Source organism: Gambusia affinis, linkage group LG06, assembly GCF_019740435.1.
Source record: "Gambusia affinis linkage group LG06, SWU_Gaff_1.0, whole genome shotgun sequence".
NCBI lineage: Eukaryota > Metazoa > Chordata > Actinopteri > Cyprinodontiformes > Poeciliidae > Gambusia > Gambusia affinis.
This window is the reverse complement of record NC_057873.1, coordinates 21,833,874-21,850,793: the sequence shown is the minus strand read 5'-3', so window position 1 is coordinate 21,850,793 and position 16,920 is coordinate 21,833,874. Positions and strand designations below refer to the sequence as shown.

Genomic DNA, 16,920 nt, shown 5'->3' with positions numbered 1-16,920 from the left:
ACCCAGGGAGAATTTAGAGAGACCAATTAACCTGACAGTCATGTTTTTGGACTGTGGGAGGAAGCCGGAGAACCCAGAGAGAACCCACCATGCACAGGGAGAACATGCAAACTCCATGCAGAAAGACCCCGGGCCGGGAATCGAACCCAGGACCTTCTTGCTGCAAGGCAACAGCTCTACCAACTGCGCCACTGTGCAGCCCTAACTAACAATTAATAATAATTAATTATTGTTGACAACTAACAATAATTCACAATTTATTGTGAGAGATTTATAGAAAGGTTCACAAAATAAATTGAACCACATCATATGGCTTAAAGGCATTTCTGCCAAATCCTGATGGGAACTTCTGACCTAGGAGAAAGTGGAGGCGAAATCTCAAGAAAAAAAAACTTCCTTAAGTTCCTTAAGGTTTGGAAACCTTTTAGTAGTTCTAGTAGAAAAATTAATATGTCTGTGTAACTAGACAAATTATATATTTCCATTTATAAATCAGATCTGTCGGTTCTCGAAAGTGCCTTGAAATTCCATTTGTTGTTGATTTTCCCAATATAAATATATTGAAGTGAAACTGAATCTACTGCTGTAGAATGGGAACAGAAGTTTTGCATTTTCTCGTACAGTAAATGAAACGGTCTAAGTTTTCCAGCAATTTTAATAGTTTAAAACAACTTATTAGATAAATGTCGATTTGAATATGACTTAAATATATTTAACTGCATAATTTGAAGCAGTTTAGTGTGTATTTGGTGTGTGTGTGTGTGTGCATGATGAAATAATTTGCTGTTGGATTGAAATCTTCAATTAAAAGTAGAAATTCTTTAGAGAAATCAAACTTCAGCTTCAGGCTACATATTTCCATCTGTGTGACATGTCTCATTAAGAACCTTCCCATGAAAATTAAAAGAAAATAATTCTACTTTTAGGACCATTTGTCTCTTTTACTTTACCTACATAACATTTTTAAGAGAATGGATTCAGAATAAGTTGCATAATAAGCCCAAGTCAGGCTGAAATAAAGAACCACTCATGGAATTAAAAAAAAAATGGAGATGAATAAAAGTAAAACTGGATATCTTGTTTTGACACCAGATGTACAAGGTCACAGTGTTGCAACTCGTTCAGTTTACCTTTTTTCTCCTTTAAAACAATTTAGACATTTAAGCATTCAAACATGGTTGTAAAAGATGACATGTGAGGTTTAGAAGCTGAATCACATAAGAAACAAGAATTGTGGTGGTTTAAATTCGTTTGCTCGCTAAATGATTCATCCCTAAACTCACAGATACTGTTTTCTATTGAGTCATAAAAGTGTTACTAACATATAAAAGCAGAAATGATGAACTAGAAACGGATGTGATGCAAATCCCCCAAATGTGGTGAATGAAAAAGATATACTTGTGTTAGTCTCCAACTAATAGTCGATTATTTTAGTAATTAATTACTCTGACGATATACGATATATAAAAAAATTGGCCACTTAAGCCATTTTTTATTAGAAAGGCACTCACAGATGCAAATAAGCAAATAATTTAATTAAAATAAAAAAATTTAACAATCTAGTTAAATTCTTGAAGTGTCCTTTTGTGTTTCCCTTAGCAAAGGATGCATTTGGAGGTAACAAAAAACTGCTTACTAATCTGTTGATTATTTTTTGGATTAATTAGTAAATAGCTAAAGGTATTTAATAGGAGATGTTTTAATTAATAGAATTTAAATCAAGTGAACATTAAAAAAAGCCATTTGAGGAGTTTTGGGTTGAACATATTTACAGACAAAGATTTTTTGTTTAAATTGCAAAATCTATGTATCTGTTTTTTTTTTATGCAGTTTTGACTTAACTCCTGCTCTGATTGTGCTGTCCAAATGGCCTTTTTTGAGTTTGTACACTCCTGACAACAATCAATTACTACATTCCTTGACAATTATTTCTACAATCCATAAATCACGATTGCTTTTATCGTTTCAGCCTTAATATTGTGCAAATTTGGGTGTAAGATAATTTTTACATTATCTGACCCATAAATGCTTATACCGATGCATTGATGCTGGGTGAATAAAAACATTCAAAGATATCCGTAGATGGACAACTTGGTGAAAACTCGAGAGTAAAGCACGGGTTTTCACAGTTTGTACATCTTAAATGAAGCAGAAAAAGAAAACAACAGCGCAGCAGCTGGAGAATACCCTCGTCTTTACAAGGTACAGTACAGTGACAACTCCCTGGCAGCAACAGGGCCGGCTGAAGTGCTTTACTGTCTCCACCAGTGAGGTCAAACACACTTCTCTGTTGCCTACACTGACGACATTGACTTTCATGCTGTCTCCTCGTACCTCCCTGCGTCTCCCCCAACCTCTTCGAGATGTCCCTGCGTCTGCCTCCCCCCTAATTCACAGTGTTTAAAGCAGCCGGGGCTTTTAAGGGAACTTAATTGCACTCAAATTATGTTCGACCGCAAACGGAGCGAGGGAGTGATTGAGAAGGGACCAAGAGATAGAAGGGAAGGAGGGAGGAATGGATGGCGGAGTGAGAAGATAATTGTGCCAGAGAAATACGCCACGATTAGGGTCACTTTCTCTCACTCACTCTGTCGGTCGGCCTGGAACGTCACATTTGGGTTGTGGTAAACAGCGAGACATGTGATCAGAACTATTCGTCTTGGGAGAAAAAGACGAGTAAGGAGATGCAGAGAAAATGAAAGATTAGCTCAGTGTTTGTTATATGCTTTGTTCCAGTAGTAACTTCCTAACCTGGTTGAAAAAGGTTTACGCTACGACAAAAAGTGTGTACCTGTGTTCACGTTCGTCGAGTGTGTGTTCAGGAGCGTGCTGCCGATCCTTGTGGACTTAACTGGGACTAAATTATGTATTAGACAGCGATCTAATGAAAATCCTTAAAATTTTTCATTCAGTCATTCAAATCTTCTTCTCGTGGAGCACCGGAGAGACCCTGAGAATTGACCTGCGAGTCAGACTATAATTAACGTGTCCAATCACACCCCGACCCTTTCTGTCTCCTATTCCCTCAATGAAATTAAACCTCAGAGCCGAGTCCTGGGGAGCTAATGAAAGGGGAGTGTGACAGAACGATCAAGGATCTCAGCTGTACTCGCCGGTCTACGTCCAGGTCTGCACACAAAGGTGTTTCCTGTAGTTTTACAAAGCCAGAAGTACAAAACATATAAAAGGGAGCCTCTTTAAGACATTTATTATGATTTCCATTCTAATTTCTTAAAGTAATTTGAGTATTATACCAATTCCGTTGACTGCTTGGACAGAGTTGGACAAAAGTTGTTCTTAAGACATCAGTTTCTGCATTTCAGCTGTGGGAACCTTTTCCACATCTGAGTACCAGACTAAATCAGACATAAGCAGACAGAAATCTCCCTTGAAAACAGCCCTACTAAGCAGGTGCAACTGATTAGGTGAACCCTGAATAAAAGTGGGAGCTTCGCTGTGGGGGAATGTCTAACTTTTGTTATTGGTTGATGAGATAAGATTCTGTTAAGAAATAATCATTAGGTGAGACTGAGCTTAAAATAATCATTTTTCCTTAACAATTCTCATCCAGTACCCAAAGAGAACCGACATATACACACATGCAAAACTCCTTGGAGCATTAAAAGCACCCATCAAAAATAACAAACTTTAAATGTGGGCTTTTATTAAGTCCACATTTTAATGTTGGATATATTTTTCATTATGTGGAATTTTATAATCTTAAATGTTATGTTTTCATTTGCTGCAAGCGGAAAATCATCATAAATAACAAAAATAGAGTCTTGAAAGACTCAGTCTGTAGTAATCTACAATATATAACATGTTTCACTTATTGACATTTCCTCTACGGTAAATGACGGTAGAGGCCTGAACAGTATCCACATAGCAAACTTTCAAAAAGATTGTTTAGTTTAGTAGTTTTACTGGTAAAGTCAACTTATCTGTTTGAGTTTGAGCTAATTTTGTTCCTAAACAATGATAAACGTGGCCACAACTTTTCACACAGAAGTCTGATTGAAGTCGCATTTAATTTGTATAAATGGCCACGCCCAAAAAAATCAGATCTCAGCAAAAAATTTAAGTTGAGTATCATAACCTGCTTAATGAAAGTAGGCTAAGGTGGTTTTCGCACCTGATAACTTGGTAGACTTGTTTCGATTGGGGGCCAAAATTGCAACATTTTGCTGTATTTCCATCTGGTACAGTTCACTTTCACACTGCACTCAAACAGACCAAACTCTTTGAAGCACACCCCCTGGTCTGAGGTCAAGAACCACCGAAGGAAACGGGAAGAAAACATATGAAGAAGACATTGAGCGCAACTTCCTTCTGCACAAAATGTAAACAAAAATGAAGTGGCGTGCGATTTCAGTGTTTGTAGGATTTCTCTTTTGGCTTTGGTATCAGACCAGGAGCCATTTCTCCCGTTAGTGCTGAACTCGTGCATTTCTTGGTTGTATTTACACGGTATATCCGGCGTTATAGTCCGCTCCTTAGTTTTGGAGCGGTCTCCGGTCCGCTTGGCGTTCACATGTGCATTCAAACTGCACCAGAGGACCTAGGTTTTTAGGAGGAACAGAGCTAGCTTGTTTGTTCTGCATCAGAGTTTGATTGCTTGTTCACAACTGTGCTCTAAGACTACATTTTAGAGTTCAAGAATAAAAAAATCAGCTTATTCAAACTTATTCAAGGATCCCATAACTCAGTAATACATCTGTTCGAATGGGTTCATGTTCAAGGTTTCTACTCAACATGTTGGTGGCATGCACACGATAAAGAAAAGTTTAACTTACTAAAGACTTAGACTACTTATTTTCTTCATGTATTGGGTTTTTCTCAATTTTACTTTCTGCTGTTTTGATATTTGAGTTCAAGGTCAGACATTTTTCATTGACTTTTAGCTCTATGATAAAATACAGTGTAAACAACCATCGCTCCTGACCTAATGCGAGGAGATAAGAAAACGGATCAATAAATGCCATAAGTACTATCTGCATTAATTGAGAATATAAACAGGTGGAAAACAACAAAAAATATAGTTATAAAAAAACACCATTTTGTACTTTTTCACATTTGTATCTGGCTTTTCGGGAATAAAAAGAATATGTCTGCTGAGGAATATTTTGTATGAAGCATGTATCAGTTGATACCCACCTGCAGCGCTGTTCACCTGGCAACTGAACGCCGCTGATTATCAGCTTGAACCGACCTGAGTGATGACAGACAGAACCTCAAAGTGCAAATATTTTTTAAATCAGTGAACGCACCACAATTTAGCACTATCATGTTAACGACAGCCAACACTCTTTAGTGGGGACGTTTTTATTGGGGGAAGGAGACTCTCTATCAGCAAGGGGTTTATATGTAAGAATACACAAATCCCCTGTGCACAGACGTATAGGTTCACAGCACCACTACAGAAGGATCTTTGTTCTCGGGGTGAGATACCAACACTGCTGTGAGTTCACACATGTGTGCAAGAACACACACACACACACACCAGGTCCAGTGTTTTGGTTTTCTGGCCAGCCCTATTGTGCCATGGCAGTCTGTAATAAATGGTCCTCTGTGTATTTGTCCGCAAGCGTGTGTGTGTGTGTGTGTATGGGTGTAACTCATCTGTCAGCCCTGCCGGCCTCTTGTCACTTCCAACGTTTCCTTCTCCCCGCTGACGCTACTCACAGCGCAACTGATCACCCAGCATCACCTTCACCCCTTCAGGGATCTGTGGCCTCAAAGTCGACACACTCGCACATTCCAAGTATTTTATGCACCAACTCAGATCAGGAAGTGTGTCTCTGTGTGATGCATTGTTTTGAATCTACTCTTATATAGTCACGAATATCCCAGCGCTGCAGCTCCAGCTCTGCCCCAGATGGGAGCCGGACAGGAGGGGAGGAGAGGCTCGATGGGCTCCTCCAAACACCCCCTCTCTGTCCGTGAAGCAACTGACTAGGCTGAAGGGTCCCAGCACCCAGACCCCCTTTCACAGGCCTGAATGGACTTGCCTTATTTATATTCACACTCTGTTACACAGAGGGGACCCCAATCTCACAATGCCACAGTGGCTTTGTCCAGCAACTCTGTATTTATGTGTGTGAGAGAGGGCGTGTGTGTGTGTGTGTGAGTGTAGGGGACTATTTGTGTTGTTTAATCGCAGATCATGCAGTGTGTATTCCTGAAATGTGTGTGTGTGTGGTTGTGTGTTCTTACTGCATATCTGTGTGTGTTTATGTGTTCTGAGTCTCCCTCTGTGTTCAGTTGTAACCCAGAGCAGTGCTTTCATTTTCCTGTCATAACGCTTATTGATTTCTCTCAGCCTTGCAGCAACACACACACACACACACACACACGCCCACGCATAGTTATCTGATGATCCTTAAAGCCATGCATACATACACTCACACACACACACACACGCACACACGCACACAGAGACTCACATGTGCACAATCATATGCACTCTCACATTCACAGTTTGTCTCTGCTATGTAGGGAATGTTGTGTTCTAGAGCATCCCTGTTGGAGCGAGATTAGTTTTCACATATGGTTCCCACCATGTGAGTGTGTGAGTGTGTGTGTGCACCCTTGCAGGTGCTCACACACACGATCCTCCTGCCACACACTCTTTCTGACATAAAACAATAAAGATGCCTGATTGCTAAATTAATCTTTCACGTCACCACAGCCTTCCCTGTCGCCACGTTTGCTTTGGAGAAAGTGATCACTCTCGCCTTATTTAGTGTTTTCTCATTTTCCCTCCCCTCTCACTGCTCTTTTTGCACCTATCCCCCCCAACTCCTCCACCTAACCACCTCCAACTCTATTTGTATTGTAATTGCCTTGGTAAACAGCACCACTTTGGCACTGAAGCAGCTCTGATAGCTTGTATTTGGGATGCATTAAGAGTTGTGATGCAGACACTATGTGTGTGTGTGTGTGTGTGTCTGGCAGAGATCGAGTGGTGTGCCCCACATACCACTTTCGGCAAATTTTTTTCAGAGTTGACTCCTCTCTAATCAGATGGAAGTTATTTTTACAAATTGCAGGTGATCAATTCTTACATTCATCTGTAAGAGAAAAGTTTAAGATTTTTTTGCTTGGACATAAAAATAAATGCATGTTTGTTTTTTATTTGCTTTTACACATGCGTCTTGTGTAACGTCTAACAAATTCAAAGGATTTCATGCGTTCTGACAGAAGACCAACTAGAGACTATGCTGGGAAATTGTAAAGATATCACTATTCAGATTTTCAGAAAACAGCTAAGAAAATAAACCAAGTCTGACTTAAGAGTTATTTATAAAATATTCAGTTAGGTTAAAGCACAGTTCTAGTCTTTTTGGTTTTACTGATATTTCAACAGAATACATGAAACAGTCTCTGCAGTGGAATCATGTGGTTTGAACTTGGTTTTATTCGCAGCTTTTCAGACGCTTAAACTAAATTTGTGATGATAACGGGTAATGGATCTCTGGCAAAAGACGGGATGAAAGTAGTTGTTGGACTTTCTGCTGTTTTGATCAGAAGTTCACAAGAGTTTGTGACGAATGTAAAAGAAGTTTAGAAATTGCGTAACTTGATTGACTCAATAAAGTTACACATCACTTGCTTTTTGCGGTAGAGCAGAAACTTGCCAATGTTTTTATCTTTCAGCAACACGTTTTAAAATACTGTTTACAATAGTCCAAACATGACGAACTGATTCTCAGGCATTTGTGAACCAGTTCTTATCATTAACATGTAATTTGTTTATGATACTTATACACTGACCGGTCACATATTCAATTGCTTGAATACAACCCCATCCACAGTCTACGTGGTGAAGACGACTTTGCTGAAGTTCAAAGTGAGCATAAAAATAAGGACGAAAGGAGATTTAAGTGACTTTGAATGTAAGGTGGTTGTTGGTGCTTGACAGCCTGGACAGAGTATTTTTAAATACTGCTGATTGTCCAGGATTTCCACACAGCATCATCTGTCTGCAGATGAGCTGGTGTCTAAGAAGGAATGGTTGGAAAAGAGAACATATCCAGTGGGCAGCTGTTGTGCAGATGGCCATGCCAGAGTTCAGAGGTGCAGTGTAGGTAGCAAGCGTCACACAAACTAACCACACTAGAGCCACATTCACCTGGTTACACTGACTACTGCGCACACATTCATGCACCAACCTGTGTATCGGTGTGTAAGTGTTTGGCGCATCAAGCATGCAGGTGTGAGTGAACCTCCATCAGTGCAGAGAGAGGATTTTTATTGTGTAGAAAATTGATGCAATATTTTTGCATTGGTTTTAAGTAACTTTTAAAGCATTGCTGCACAGTTGTTGTATGTTGACATGTGTAAAAACTTTCAGGAAGGATATATATATGCAACGTATGTTAGAGAAAGCCCCCAGCAATGTTTGGGGCACAAAATGCATAGGGTTTTGCTTGTGTTTCATCTTGCTATCAGACAACAATTTGCAAATCTCTTTGGTTTTCTAATTTACAACAGAATAAACATTAAAGTGAGTATGAAGTTAATCCTTTAGCTAAATCCAGATTTTGAAGTAAATATATCCAAGTATTGAAGCGTTTGGACTTCCTGACGTCATAGAGGTTACTTTGTGTTCCCAGGATCAAAACTGAACAGGTTGAACTGATTCTAAAGTCAGGAGGTTTCTGGATTGTAGGACAAACACTATAGTGCAGCTACAGCTGCCAGCACTCTGAACGTCCCTGTTTATTTTACTACAGGTTAATAGTTCATATTAAGAATACAATCGATATCCAAATGACAATGTGGTAGAACTTGTCATTGTAATTTAAATCTACATTTTTTTGTACTTTATTCAGTAAAGCTGGCATTTGTTTCATCTTGCACAATTGTGAAAACACAGCTGAACATAGAATATTAACCAAAAAAATCTCTTCTTCATAGTCAAAATGTTAACATTTACATTGACACATGTTTGTCTTTTTCTTTTGCAGTTAGACGATCATCCCATTCTCTGGCCACTGATATGTTTGAGCAGCACCTTGGGGCTCACCTCCTGCAGGTAACAAGCAAAACAAAGTCAAATCGTTTTTGTTTCAACTGGAGCCATCAAAATGTCATGGTACATAAAAAAAAAAAAAAAAAAAAAAAGCAGAAATCACTTAGTCCATATTTTTAAAAATATTTATCTTACAGTCCCGATATTGCACAATTTACAATACTTATAGTACGGTGTTTGAACCTTCCTAAGTTTTATTTTGGTGCTACATTCACAGATTTCTTGAATTTATTGAAATTGTTTGAGAGACACAAACATAAAGCATCACATATGTTTGCAAAGTGGAGAGATAAATAAATACGTATGGTTAAACATAACAATCTGTAAAGATTTCCACGAATTTTTATTTAACCGCCATTACTATGATGCTGTTATAGATCTTCCAGTGTAATCCACTGCCTGTGGCCTAGTTAATAAACAGTAAGGACTTGTGTGATTTACTGTCAGCATAAGTACAAAGCCTCTAAAGGACTGAATGAGTGATCAATGAGAATCATAAAGCTCAAGGAAGACAGCAGACATGTAATAGAGAGGTTTAAAACAGGACTGGGTTGTTATAACAATAACAATATTTCAACTTTTGAACGTCTCACAGGGAACTGAAAACATGACACAGAGGCAAACCTACCAATAAGTAAACCTAGACAAAATGACAGCCTGGGCAAAGAGAAAATTTATTGGTGAAGCAGCCACTCTGTTCATACAGTCCAACCGAGCTTCAGCTGTTTCGGTAACTCTGGAGGAGTCGTAGCGGTCTACAGCTCAGGTGGTGGCAGCATCATGACGTGGGGATGCTTGGTGGAACCTGGTCCGAGTTGATGGGAGATAAATGGAGCTAAATTCATGACAATCCCTGAAGGAAACCTGTTTGAGGTCTTAAAAAATACAAAAACACACGTGTGAAAATGCGCGTTTTAGATCAAAGCAGTTTTATGCTAGAATGACCCATTCAAAGGTCAGAGTAGAATTCACAGATCATCCATGTCAAGAAATGTAATGTTGAATGATGCTCTCCATCCAAAAGGACTGAGCTTAAACCACCTGCAAAAATGAATAAGCAAAAGTTTCATTCTTCAAATGGGCAAAGCTGGTGGAGACGAACTCCAGAAGAAATGCTGGTGTAATAGCACAGAACAGTGGTTCTATTTATCTATTTTATAACACATGCTTCACTTTTCTGATTTTTATTTTTTTTTTAACCATGAAATATGTCTTCCCCTTTACAGTTCTGCATTACGTTTTGTTGGTTTCTCACCTAAAATCCCACTGAAATACCTGCACGTTTGTAGTTGAAACGTGACAAAATGTGGAAAAATTTGCAAGGCACCGAAGCGGGAGTTTATTTAAATGGCAGGTTTTAGTGTGTTCCTCAATTTAATATTTCCATGCAGACTCCCAAGTGAATTTGTATACACAGACGCAAACATCTGATAAAGCTCAGGCACTCGGACACTGTTGTTGTCTGTCTCTCTATTGGATCGACTGATGAATGGAGCCTGAGGGGCATTTTGGGGCAGGGGGGAGTTGCAGGAGTGATGAAATGCAGAATGTACAAAGACTCAGAGGAAGTGCAAAGAAGGTGGTCCTGCAGCTCTTTGCTTTGTACTGGGAGGGCGTTTGGGGGAAGGCGGGGTAGGGGAATAAGTGGGAACAGATAAAGAACTGAAATTGGGAATTTAGAAGTGAGGAGGCCGTGTTAAAACAAAGAAAGATCGCATGTGTCTCCCCTCCTCTGGCATTTTAAAGAGGCTCGGGGAACGGTGCTGATAGAAATCAAATTAACGCTCCAGAAAAACTGTATGAATTTTTTCCCCCCTCTTCTCTCTCTTTCCTCCTCCCTGCCGTCCTCCCTCCCGTAATAGCTTGATAATTGCACTTTAGTTCTCCGACATTCAGACGGCTGGTTTCTCTTCGCTGCGACACATGACGCCCCACACCCTGGCCAGTCATTTGCATACTGGATGTGTCAGTTGTGCATAAATTACCGCCGCCACTTTAAGCGCTTGGGCCGCCAAAACAAGCAATCTTTTTTTTTTTTTCCTCCCATCTCCAAGTGGCCCAGGTCTGTTGTGTGCGTCTGTGAGGCTGCGTCGGCTCATTCCTGGATGCCTGTTATGACGATTAATATTATTCTCTGAAGCAGTAACCTCTAATGGGCTGGCTGTATACCTTTCACTTCTCATTAGAGTCACGGCAGCCTATAATGACTCTGGTTCTGTCTGTGTCTGCTTTGGGCTTAGGTGCGTGTGTGTGTGTGTGTGTGTGCGTGTGCTCACTTGTGTTTGTGGCTGGAGATCAAGGATGAAGCTTTGTCTCTGACTTTATTACAGCTGATTGAAACAGCCCTGGTCTATGAGCTCAGTTTCTCTGTTCTAAATTTGTTTATATGGGTGTGTGTGTGTGTGTGTAACTGTGTTGGTAATGCAGGTCTTGCTCACAGCTGTTGTGTGTAACTGCATAAAGGTGTGTGTGTGTGTGCAGTTGTAAATTGAGAGAAGAGGCCGAAGGGTGATGTGTTGTTTGTTCTCTAGCTCCTTGCAATTTGTTCGATACATGCTAATTGCTCTAATTTGTCTGTCTTGTTTCTGTTTACCTTTTTATGTTTGTGGGTGTGTGTGCGTGCGTGTGTGTGTGTGTTTCTGTGTGCAGTCTCTGGATGGCTTTGTGTTTGTGGTCAGTCAGGAGGGACGTTTCCTCTACATCTCAGAGACAGTTTCCATCTACCTGGGGCTCTCACAGGTAAGGTTACCTCATCCTCCTCTCAGACATACACACACACACACGCCGTCTTGTACCACAGATGTACCTATCAAAATCTCAGGTTTCCAACCTCAGTTTTTTTGTCAATCTTCACCTCCCAATAATGATGTTAGCTATTTCCCTTATTCTTCAAGAACTACGGTATTAAAAAAAAAGAGATTTTCAGAGAGAGCTCACCCAGCTTGAGAGAACAAATATACAACAACGACCCCTTGACCTCTACCTATGTTATTGCTTACATTTCTGTAAACATTTTGCTGTTGCTATTGGTGTTTCATTCACACATAAAAGAATGAACTACTTTCTGCTGTGACTGCAGTTCATTTAGCCTCATGTAGAAAAAAAAAAAAACCTCCCGGAGTTTTGCAGATAGCACTGTGGTCCAAACCATGAAAATCCCAACTTTAAGGGACAATGACCATACGTCCTTCTTCTTCTTTTTTTTTTTTAATTACAGTTACTTTATCTGGGTTTTTCCTCTTTCAAAGTATTTCTCTCAAGCCTCCCTGCAATAAATAACTGTTAATCGTTTACATTAGAGGAGAAGCATCGTCACACTGTGTGTAAGAGAGAGGTGTTCATATTTAAAAACAGACAAAAACAGTAATGATTAGTGCCGTTCATGCAGCTAGCGTCACTGAAATCTCACTCTGCATGCAAGTGTGCTGCCAAGAAAACGTTGACTGGACCTGGTTCTGTGGGTCACTTCGGTGCCCTTCAGATGTCCTTCACTCACCTGGATAAAAACTGCAAATCGAACACGCGTTATGTGTTACTTCTTCACGCGAATCCACATTACCAGCTTTAATTCAGGAAAACCTGGTTTTATTTTGAAGGTGAGACTTTTTGTCTCCTGTATTCATCAGCTGCATCACTGCCTTTGTGCGTCACACATAAATGGAGAGCAATGGGATTTTTTTATCTTGTGATAAAAAAAAGAGAAAGCGACTCAAAATGTAGAGTTTTTAAAAGTACACTTGCATATATATTTACTGAAGTAAAAATGGTCTGCTCAAAGGCATTCAAGCTTGTTCTCTGGGATTACATGTTTGATTTACATTATCAAAAAAAAGCTGTTCAGTAGAACATCTCTGTCATCAGTATGGTGGGCACTAGAATAGTCAGAAGTTTGCTTTTCAAAACATACTTTGCAAATATATTGTCCAGCGTGCGGTTTGCCACCTAACTTGTTTATGCAACACCTAACTTACACTGAAAGTATCATTTTTTTCACTCCATTGTTAGTATTGAGTTGTCACCTTTAAGAGTGTTGTGTTAGTGTGACCTGTTAGTGTTAGCATGGTGCGCTAACTTATATGAAAAAGATTGTTTTAGGTTGTGACTGTCTGGTCATAGTTTCAGGGCCAGTCAAGCTATTTACCTTCTCCTTTCTCTGTACGTACCTGTACTGCATATTTTATTAAATTTTCACACTTTTCCCTATATTCTACCTCTTTTGTTTTTATGTTGCGTCCCCAGGAGTGTGTGTGTGTGTGTGCGTGTGTGCGTTTGTGTGAGTACCTCTGACTCGAGCCCATTCCCGGGGTGGCTCTCCTTCTTTTACTCCCTCCCATCTGCTCCAGGTGTTCACCTCTGTTGATTGCCTGTGGCCTCTTGTACTGTGAATGTTAAGTCCTGCCATTTTGCCCAGATGCATAAATAATAACAGTAATTACTGGCCCAGCAATCAAAGTGTCGCCCCAGTGCGCTGGGCCTGTCTAGGGGAACAAATCGATAGGCATCTTAAAAGCCACATTGATTGTAGGGAGGGGGAAAAAAACACCAAGGGGGATGGGAAGATAGATAGAGACAGCTAGCGAGAGAAAGAGAGTGGTAGGAAAGGAGAGGAGGTGTGATAAGAGGAAGATGAAGAGGGATGGGTACAGCACGAGAGAGGAGGGGAAAGAAAAGTACAATTACAAGAGTAATTGAGTGTATTTTTACATGAAAACTTGCAGTGATTTAGTGTTATTGATGGCAATAAAAAGAATAATGTTGGAGTCTAAACCCTAACGCTGTCCTATTCCAGAGTTTAACATTCACATGGCGACTACACAATGAAAAGCAATTGATCAGCGTTAATCATTCTTTTGTCTGTTGTGACTCTGCAGTAAAGCCTTTATGACCTACAGGAGATGCAGGCGAAACTCACAACCTGCATGAAATACTTAAGCCATGGCAGAAAGTCCAAGTGTTTTCTGGGATGGGGCTAATGTTGAATTGCAACAATTTGGTTTTAGAAGACAGGCCTCTATGCACTAATTGGCAGATCCTGTATGAATGCTACCCTCACCAAACCCCGGGTTCACTGATCAAATATGTGTTTCAGAAAAACTGCAGTATCTTTATATTTAGGTTTTCAAGCCACCTTTAGATCCTCTTGATGCTAAACAAAGAAAATAAATGCTTTCTGTGTTTCACAATTTGATTAAAAATGTTCATATATCTCAGACTGAATCCATTTTAGGGCTGTTTTAAACATCAACAAAACACTCAGTTGTGCTACTATTATCACAATAGTGACAATAGTAGCACACGCTGACTGACGTTTTTGATGAATAAATAGATTGAAGGTAATTCTTGGACTCTTCACAATTTTCTTTTTTTTTTTTTCAAGAAACCCAAATCGCATTTTGTGTGAAAACATAAATCAAGTTTGAGCCATGAAGCCACCGACGGTCCTTCCTACTGGCCGAATATGTTACTAGCAAGCAGAAGTTTTACAAATGGTTAAAATATGTCAAATAACAAATATTTAATGCAGACAGTCCAATATGGCACACAATATTGTGATTCAAAATATTGTGTAAATCTAATCTAGTTAACTTTTGGCCCGTCTGAGTATTTATGCTTTATACTAAAATCAATTATTTCATCTAATGTCGTCCTGATTTCTTAAAAACAGTGAATCGGTCCTTTAATTTTGCTCAGAGTAGAAATCTGGGGCTTTTGCTCTGATCTTGGACACTAGCTCGGTGCGTCGTTTGGCCCAAGCACGAAAGACAATTAATCAATAAGATAAATCATTTTTAGTTAAGACTAACTGGTATTTTTTTGTGTGTGTGTTTTTTTTTTTTTTTTTACTCTCTGTGCTTTTGCCATGACATATTGCCAATATCATAAACGTTTCACACATTGAAACATATGGCCATCTTTAAAAGATCTTTAGTTTTTGTTTTGGGTCGTTGCTCACATTTTAGATCTGAAAACAGAACCTGTCTTTTCTACCAGAACAGTCTGATAAGCAAACATTTTCATGCTGTTTATACTTTGATGTAATAACTTGATGAATAATACCATGAATGTTAAAGAAAATTGTACTGAAGGATGACCAGGCTCCTTTTATCTCCTTAAAGTAAGTAAAATAAATTCAAATATAAAAAAATTAAATAAACTGACCTCTTAGAAGCCTACGAAACCATAATATCATCATCATCTGAGCCTATGGGAATACTAAACATGGTTTAGGTAAGCCTCTAAATTTGAGGAATGGAATAAAAAAGGTCTTTCTGTATTTACTCTGAAATCCTAACAAACGTTTAGTCAGACTTAAAGTGTGGAAAAGATGGCTACACTGTGCGTTCTTTTAAACAATGTCTAAGTTATTTGAACCTGCAGTGGGACCTTTCTAACCTTTTCAAACAGATGTTAAAACAAACACTTGTAAAAAAATAAATAAAAAATTAACAATATTAGACCAGAAAGATGACATGCTAACAGGTGGAGCAGTGACAGGAGGGAAGAAAGAAAGAAGGAAAAAGAGAGAGCCAGACAGACAATTAACAGACAGAGAGAAAATAAAGCGAGGGAATAAGGGAGGAAAAGAGTGAGACAGTGTGTGTGTAAATAGAGCTTAAACGTGCAGTAGGAATGAAATTCGCCCTGGGATTGCCTAGGTAAACAAGGCAGCCGAGACTTCTGTGGAGACGCTAATAAAACAGAGCTGTTCTTATCAGCTGAGCAGATGGCCTAACCCATCACATCTACTCAAACAGGGCCTAAGCCATCAGCATTCTAATGAAATTATTTATGATCGAAGATTACATTCGAAACCTTGAACACACAACGCCACAACTACCTGCCTAAAAAGACGTGAGCGGGCGGAGATAGCAGGAGGTTTATGATCGGAGAAAGAGGGTGCGAGGGAACGCGCCAGAGGGAGCGTGTCGAGTGTTAACGGGCACGAACAGCGAAGACGATAACCCCCCCCCAATATATACAGGAAAGAAAGGGAGACAGAATTGAGGGTAGGAGGAAAAGGACAAAACCACTTTGGTATGCTTTGTTGGCGAGTGGAAGGCGGTCGCCGGGGAAAGGGAAGGACAGACAAACAAACGAGGCTCTGAGTGGAAAAGTAGAACTGGTGGTTTGTTTTAGAGGGCATGTAGCCCCCGTGGATCGACCCTCCTGCTCTGCGTCTCGCGTCCCACTTTTCCCTCCCCACCCTTTCCGCCTGACCCCTCTGCCCCGGCTTACACCCCGGGCCGCTCCCCTGACAGTGGGGTTGCTTAGCCGACTTAGCTTAGGTCAGGCACCTTGACCAAGGGCACAGCCCCGTCTCGCCACCCCCCTCTTCCCTCAACCCCCCTCCCGGCGCCTCTACAGGTATTTATTTATTTGTTTTATTCCCCAGCAATCCTCATATAACATCTCACAGTGGGGCAAAGAATGGGGATGAAACAGGAGGAGGAGACAGGAGGCAAGAAAAGGGATGGAGAAGTAAGAATACTGTCCAGTGGAAAGGGGGGGGGGGGAAGGATAAATAGGCTAAAGAGAAAGGAGGAAGAATGGGAGATGGAGGGAGGAGAGAATTGATCTGCGAATGGTTAGTATGCAGCCCCCCCCCCTCCACCCCCCCGCCAACAGCCCCCTCCCTCCTCCTTCCCTCTCCCATCAGTCAGTGAAGGCTTCTAGTGTGTTGTGGACCACTGCCCGGATGCCTCATACATATTAAAGCCCCCTGCTATTATTTATATCATGTCTCTCCTCCTCCCCCCACCTTGCTCCATGCCCCTCCACACCACCATACATACATGCACGTGGATCTCAGTCTGCACACACACACACACTCACTCACCCACGCACGCACACACAGATGTTCTGACAGACACACACACACACACACA

The 16,920-nt window shown here is 40.3% G+C and overlaps 1 protein-coding gene across 6 annotated transcripts in view; it reads left to right on the top strand.

Moving 5' to 3' along the window:
* Positions 1 to 16,920, top strand: part of npas1 (neuronal PAS domain protein 1) — a 91,463-nt gene that overhangs the window by 56,419 nt on the left and 18,124 nt on the right. For all 6 annotated transcript variants that reach the window (XM_044120678.1, XM_044120676.1, XM_044120673.1 and 3 more), the window contains 2 exons: positions 8,970 to 9,037; positions 11,684 to 11,773. In XM_044120678.1, coding sequence (XP_043976613.1) covers positions 8,970 to 9,037; positions 11,684 to 11,773 — 158 coding nt within the window. The remainder of the gene's footprint in view (positions 1 to 8,969; positions 9,038 to 11,683; positions 11,774 to 16,920) is intronic.